The sequence below is a fragment of the Cricetulus griseus genome, chromosome 3 (assembly GCF_003668045.3).
Source record: "Cricetulus griseus strain 17A/GY chromosome 3, alternate assembly CriGri-PICRH-1.0, whole genome shotgun sequence".
Taxonomy (NCBI): Eukaryota; Metazoa; Chordata; class Mammalia; order Rodentia; family Cricetidae; genus Cricetulus; species Cricetulus griseus.
In genome coordinates this window covers 181,593,992-181,600,534 of record NC_048596.1, presented here as the reverse complement: position 1 = coordinate 181,600,534, position 6,543 = coordinate 181,593,992, and the positions used below count along the sequence as shown (strand labels likewise).

Genomic DNA, 6,543 nt, shown 5'->3' with positions numbered 1-6,543 from the left:
AGTAGTCTCTCCAGTCCCCATACTTGGTCCATCTGTTTATCAGTTCTGGAAGCAGCTAGCCTATGCTGAGTACCTGAAGCCACTGTGCTTCATGCTGGAATTTAGATTGCTCCCAATCATAAAACTTGGTAGGGAGGCAAATAAGCCAGTACAAAGGGACAGCCTGGTATGCAGGAGATGCATGAACAGAGAATTTGCACCTGGGGCAAGGAACCTAGGGCAGCAATGAACTTAGAGGGTGGTCAAGGAAGGCATCAAGGCAGTGAACATGGCAGAAGGGGGCATAGAGGTCAGATGGGCAGACTGGGGCTGGTTCTGGTATGGAGGGATGTTGTAGGCCCCAATGGGATACAGGGAGGATGCTAGCATGGCAACAGGAACTAAAACATGTTGATGGAACTTACAAGCTCAATTCAGTACTCATTCATGGTGACCATGGTAATAGAATAGTGAGATATTGAACAGTATAGGATGTGTCTTAATTACTGTTCTATTACTGTGATGAAATGCTATGACCAAGGCACTTATAAAGGACGGTATTTAATTGGGAGCTTGCTTACAGATAGATACAGAGGATTAGGCCATGACTGTCATGGTGGGGAGTATGGTGACAAGCAGACACGATGCCAGTACAGTAGCTAAGATCTTACTTACATTCTGATCCATAAGCAGCAGGCAGAGAGAGGGCCTTTTGAAACCTCAAAGCCCATTCCCAGTGCATACCTCCTTCAAAAAGGCTACACCTCCTAATCCTTCCCAATCAGTTTCACTAAATGGGACCAAACATTCAAATCTATGAGCCTATGGGGCCATTCTCAATCAGACCACCACAGGGTGTATGTATGCGTATATAACCACATTGAATTTGCAATGTTGAAGTGGCAGCTATTGAAATGACTAGAGGAGCATGACTAGAAGCCAGAAGTCAGGGGGTTATTGCCAAGATGGTGGTGGCATGGACAAGTAACTGGCAATACTGAGAATTGACTGTATTGGGACACTAAATGCAACTGGGACCCCTACCCTGTGTTTCCAACATAAACTCAAAAGTTTGTTCTGAGTGTAGTAGCAAGGCTCTGTGTCCAGGAATGGACACTCTGAAGATTAGAATTGTAGTTGGGTTGTTTTTTTTGTTGCTGCTGTTTTGTTTTTTGTTTTTGTAGGGTCAAGTGTTTTGTTAGTACTTTCTCCAAAGGAAATGACTTTTAATCAATTTTAAGGCACAACATTGATGAATAGCATGTTAAACACAGTATTTGAGGAGTAATGAATGGTACGTAAAAGTTAGGGTAGTGGTAGCTTTCAGCCTACCCTGTGGGGTCCTGGATTGCTGAATTATTTGTCTTAGGGGCTTTTGGAGTTTGTGACTGTTGCCTCCAACTGGACCTACTATGTCTCAGCACTTCTGCCCCCAGATTCTGGCTTGTCTGATCACCACCTCACATACGATCACGGTTAGAGTGAAATTCTCCTGTGCCAATCTACCCCTTTGGAGCTAACAGCCTTCTCTTCAGCTTTGCATCTCTCCCTTGTGCCTCTCATTAGAGGTTTCTGCATCCCGTGGAGGACAAGGGCAAGGTTGAGAAATGAGGGCAGACTATCAGGAACCTTCTGAGAGAGATCCCTGTTGCTGATGCCCAGGAAGGTATTAATCTGGGGCAATATATGCTCCCCTGCTACTTCTCTTGTTAGTTGGCCAACATTCCAATCTCATCTTTGGCTGCTACCTCATCCCTCTCTTCATGTCAGAACTGAGGACGCTAAGGACTTATTTCAAGAAGGGCAATAGTCACTACCTGTCTCCACCCAACACCAGCCTTCCAAAGGTAGCTAGCTGTCCAAGTGTGTGGTCTTACCTGGTGCCTTTACATCATTTACTATGTTTGAAGACATGTCCATGTTTATCACCAGGCTTAGCCCACAGGTTCAGAGCTGATTTGACACATACCTACAAGCCAATCTAACTTTATTTCTGCTGGAGGCTCTGTTAGTCAGGTTGTCTATGCTTTTTACCCCTCTTTATGGTTGCTCCAGAAACACCAGCTGTCACCCATAGCCAACTTCAGTCAAGGCTCAATGATGCTGAAGTCATAGCAGAAGTTAAAGTTGGTAGGGGGTGGGGGTACTGGGGGAGGCTGCTCGGGAATGGGCACATTCTCCAGTTCCAACAGCCGCAACTTGGTCTCCATAGTAAGCAGCTGCTCCAGGTCTAGCCGAGTCTGCTCACTGCCCATGGTGCTGCCCAGCAGGGCACTCAGCCCATCTGTCCACAGGTAGAACTAGGGATGGACAGGGCCAACTCTATGAGGGTCTACTTATCTTCTCCCCTTGCCCCATCTACCAACAGTCAAGCCTAGAAACTTACATCCCGTTTGGAAGGAGCAATGAAGTTGAGGTATGCTTCTTCTTCCCCATGGTCATAGCTGATGGAGAAAGCCAACTCATAGAGGTCCTAGGAAAGTGAGAGCAAGAACACTGAGTAGGGAACAGGCAGAGATGGGTAGGAAGGGCGGAACCTCTGACCCTACCACAGTCACCTTGTTCTGCTTCCCAGAGCCCTTCTCCCGGACATGGGGGCAGTCCTTGCCCATTAGGAGTGCCCTGATGTCTGCCACAGGGACTGCAGAAAGAAGATTTGGCTGACTACTGTGCCCTAAGGCTGACCCAAGATATGGGGCATCTGGGAGAGGGAAAAACAGGTGGAGGAGCCCAAGCCCTGCCCTCCTTACGTTGTTCAGGTAGACTCTCTAAGGTGGGTGGGTTGGCACCCTCCTCCACATCCCCATACTGCAGCACTTTGTGGTTGGGAGATAAACAGCAGAACCACAGCTTGTCTACCGAAAGGGTTAGAGAGGAGTGATGAGAGGGGCTCTGAACCCAAACACCCTCCCCCCCACACAACACCTTTAGCCCATTCAGAGACCCTGGCGTCTCCGGCTGCTGATCTTGCGGAAGAGCATTCCCTCACAGAGTCGGAGCAAACGCTGCTGTCGAATTAGGCCCAGAAGCTCTGGCTTCAGCTTCTCCCGCAACTCACTGGATGGAGAGTGGGGGTAATTATCCAGGGCTTACCTGGTGCACTGGGGCAGGTGGGGATTGAGACTGCAGAACCCTACCAACTCACAGTATAGGAGGGGCCAAAGTGCCCTCCTGGTGCAACCGTTCCGTCTGCCGCAGCCTCAACACTTCCCCATAGGTGAGAGCGTTCACTTTGGTTCGGAAGAGCTCCAGGGAGGTGGGCTTCAGAGCCAGCGTCCGGGCTAGCTGCTCCCGTACCACCTGCATTACCTGGGACCACCCAAATGTAGGACCTGTGTTCACGACCCCTTTCCAGAGGCGCCCGCCCTGTGGCCTTGCCGCTTCCACTCCACCCACCTTGTCAAAATCCTCCTGTGTTGCCCGCATTTCCTTCCAGGTTTTATTCAGCAGCTGGATAGCCACACAGAAAAGCTCATGGAAACTATGGTCTTGGCTGAAGAACATGGGTGAGAAGTCCTGGGCTGTCTCGGAGCCTGGAGCGGGGGGGCAGGAGGGGCTCAGGGAGAAAGTGTCTACAGCCCCTGGCCCTCTCTGCCCTTCCGTCCCCTGACTCCAAATACACTGGATTTAGCTCAACTCACAAGGCTCCCCAACATGAAGCAGCTCACACAGCAACACTGTCAGCTGGATGCTGCTCTTGGCAAAGGGACACTCATGCTTATCCTCTCGGCTACTGTTCTCCAGCACAAACTAAGGCAGTGGGAATGGAGAGTGGCAACAGGATCTCTGTGGAACCCCTGATGAAACGAGCTGCTGCCATCCCCCTTGCCCCACTCTTACTAACCCGACTGTATGCACTAGGTGCGTGTCTGGAGAAGTAGAGCATGTTGTCCAGGGCCAGCAGACCAGGGGGCACACGCTCCAGGTCCTGGGCTGGGTTGCTGTTCTAGAGATGGGAGTGCAGGCAGCTCAGGAAGGGCCACAGTCCTATAATAACCGTAGCCTGGGTTGAGGTTTGGGTGGAACTAAGGTAGGGGTCACTCACAGAAAAGCCTAGCTTTCGGAACTCTCGAACACAGAGAGAACGACGGCGGTCAGCACTCAGTCCTGTGCCCATGGACTCCCCCTCTGGTTCAAAGGCTGCCTGGCGCAGGGCCTGTAGTTGCTCCCGCTGTTCCTGAAGTCAATGAGGAGGAGCATGTCAAGATCATAGATTCAAAACATAATTGTAGGTAACCCTCCAGCCTTTGCACCCCTATGTACCTGGCTGTAGGGGTCAAGTGGTGTCCGCATGCGTGGCTCCAGCAATCCCAGTGTAAGAGCCTGAAGCACATACAAGTGGTGAGCCATCTCATCACCCATGGGTGCTGCACTGTGGATGATATTCTGGAAGACATCCAGGCTTGAGTAAGATTACTGGGAAAGAAGGACCTGGGAGAGGGCCTCCCTGACCTGGTCCATGCTACCTTGTAGATGAACTGGCGAAGATTCCTCTGCCATAGGTAGTCAAGCATGTGCTGCAATTGGTGAGAAGGGGGTTTAGATGATTTTGCCTAGCTGGAGCGCAGCACCCCTTCTCCCTGCCCCTGCTGTTCTTCATTCAGTCACCCTGGACAGAACACTCACCTTACGTTCAGCAGTGCTGGCCCCCTGCAGCAGGGCTGTCAGCAGCGCCATAGCCTTGGTTTGCAGCTGTTGGTTCATTCTATGGCAAGAAGAGGGGCAGGCTGAACTGTACATCTGGAGTCCAATTCTGCTTCCCCTGTTCATACTGTACCCTAGAGGCTTACACCTGCAGGTGCACCAGCAGCCTATCCAGTGGCACCTCACTCTTCACCAGCTGGCCCAGGGCAGGGCTGCCCAAAGTCACGCTCTCCAGCAGCCTGAGGGCCAAGGGCTGCACAGAGGCATCCATCAGGTTCATGTTCACATAAGATACCACCTGTAAGGGATAGAGGCTGTCATTACCATTCATGAAGGCTAGATATGGGCACTGTTCCACTGCTCCTGGAAGAGAACACACACCTTCCTGACAAAGGGCATGCTGAGTGTCTCCCAGGATACAACACCGTGTTCCATGAGCTCCAAGAATGCCATTAGACCAAGGGCCAGCATCTCCCCTAGACTACAGAGAATATCTGGGGATGAGTAGGATCAGACCAAGATTCCCAAGCCCTGCTGTGTCCCCTGTCCACCACAGATGCCCCTATGCTCACTCATCCCCGTTTTCAATGATGGTGCTTAGTCTCTGAAGCCCATCACGGCTGATGACCTCCTGGGCAAAGGTCATGTCTGAGGCCAGAGGAACCAGGTTTTTCAGGGCCCGGTAGCACCCTTCACGACTTGTACTCTGCAGCCCGCCCAGCACTTGCTGCGCCTCCAGGTCCTAGCAGCAGTAGAGGAAAGATGGAGTGGTTAGATAAGATGTTACTGGAACTGGAAGTGTGATGGCCTGGGTGTCCACTAGGTGGGGCACTAAGGAGCTGGGGCCTCCAGACCCACAACAGAGGCCACACTAGGCAGCAAAGGGACCCAACAGAGGGGAGGAGAGGAAAGGGCAGAAAGAGGCATTACTGGGGCAATGCTGAGGCACAGGATGCTTCCATTCTTGATCTCCATGCGGTTCTGGAGGAAACAGCAGAAAGGAGTGAAGTTAGAGAGGGTTCTGGGAAATGGTCAGCTGCATCATCTATTTGGGGTTAGTGAAAGAACTCTCATTCAGAGCAGGGGGAGTAAATATATTGGATCAAAGCCAGGTGGGTTAAAGGGACCCTGTGCAGTGTGGGGCTGGGAGGGGGGGCTCACATTCTCGGTGATGTATCTCTTGTGCCCATCAGCAAACTTTAGGGCATAGCTCTCGGAGTGAGGCAAGTTCCACCTGTGGGGCAGGAAGCTCAGCGAAGGAAGTCCAGAGTCGCCTGTCCTTCCCCCACCCCCACTTTTGCCCGCCTGCAGCACGGCAGGCACTTACGCGTCGCACACCTCCTTCAGCACAGTGGCCAGGGGCTTTGCCTGCAAGTGGAGTTGTCACTCAAGGTGCTAGGGTAGGGAGTTAGAAAGAGGGACTTTTAAGGGGTAGGCTGGGCTGACCCGAGGAAAGAGGAACAACCCAGAGTGGGAGGCGGAGTTCGGACAGTCCCATTGACCTGGTCTAGCTGGATAAGCTGTGGGATGGCGTCAGCCTTCTGAACGGCGATCTTCACCACGTTCCTCGGGGGCGCCATAGTTCTGCTGCTGTGGCTGCCGACGCTTTGCACAAACGTGCTACCTCCTGCCGAGGATACACCTCGTCTGGGGACTAGGAGGATCTCCCTGTCTAAAGCCTGGCTCGGGGGCTTGCACTCACAGTTCAAGTCCCACTCCTTATCCGGCTCCGAGGCCTTCCCAAAGGAACCTGTTAGTTCCGGGTTAATCTCAGGGGTAGGAGGATAGGACGCAGCCTGCCCTGACCCGTTCCGCCCCACTGAGAAAGCTTGGCCCCGCCCCACGCCAAGGTGCAGCCAGCCGGTGGAGAATGGGAAGACAGGCATCCTACACAGCAGCCACACCTCCCATTCCAGTAAG

General features: G+C 52.3%; 1 protein-coding gene and 1 non-coding gene across 3 annotated transcripts; one reads left to right on the top strand and one right to left on the bottom strand.

Annotated features, from left to right (window-relative positions):
- Positions 1-524: 524 nt before the first annotated feature.
- Elmo3 (engulfment and cell motility 3) lies at positions 525-6,535 on the bottom strand. Of its 2 annotated transcripts, XM_027405796.2 has the most exons (20): positions 6,126-6,535; positions 5,951-5,991; positions 5,785-5,857; positions 5,554-5,604; positions 5,196-5,365; positions 5,005-5,104; positions 4,770-4,921; positions 4,606-4,684; positions 4,446-4,496; positions 4,243-4,365; positions 4,025-4,156; positions 3,824-3,925; positions 3,621-3,729; positions 3,376-3,512; positions 3,125-3,288; positions 2,924-3,036; positions 2,730-2,834; positions 2,538-2,620; positions 2,366-2,452; positions 525-2,279 (listed from the first exon to the last, which is right to left on the bottom strand). In XM_027405796.2, the coding sequence occupies exons 1-20, from the start codon at positions 6,507-6,509 to the stop codon at positions 2,067-2,069; spliced, it is 2,469 nt and encodes an 822-aa protein (XP_027261597.1). In that variant the 5' UTR covers positions 6,510-6,535; the 3' UTR covers positions 525-2,066. The 2 variants fall into 2 exon arrangements, with proteins under 2 accessions (XP_027261597.1, XP_035298513.1); XM_035442622.1 differs by having other exon boundaries at positions 3,125-3,512.
- Mir328 (microRNA mir-328) lies at positions 3,512-3,591 on the top strand. Its single transcript, NR_105210.1, has one exon. It is a non-coding gene; the product is annotated as a microRNA mir-328 (primary transcript).
- Positions 6,536-6,543: the final 8 nt, after the last annotated feature.

Bases quoted from the DNA above. Each gene is read 5' to 3' on its own strand.
- Elmo3 (XM_035442622.1), bottom strand. From the start codon at position 6,509: ATGCCTGTCTTCCCATTCTCCACCGGCTGGCTGCACCTTGGCGTGGGG. The intron at 4,497-4,605 runs GTGAGTGTTCTG...CACCAATTGCAG, and splicing joins CCAGCACTGCTGAACGTAAG to CACATGCTTGACTACCTATG. The intron at 2,621-2,729 runs GTAAGGAGGGCA...TTCTTTCTGCAG, and splicing joins AGAGAGTCTACCTGAACAAC to TCCCTGTGGCAGACATCAGG.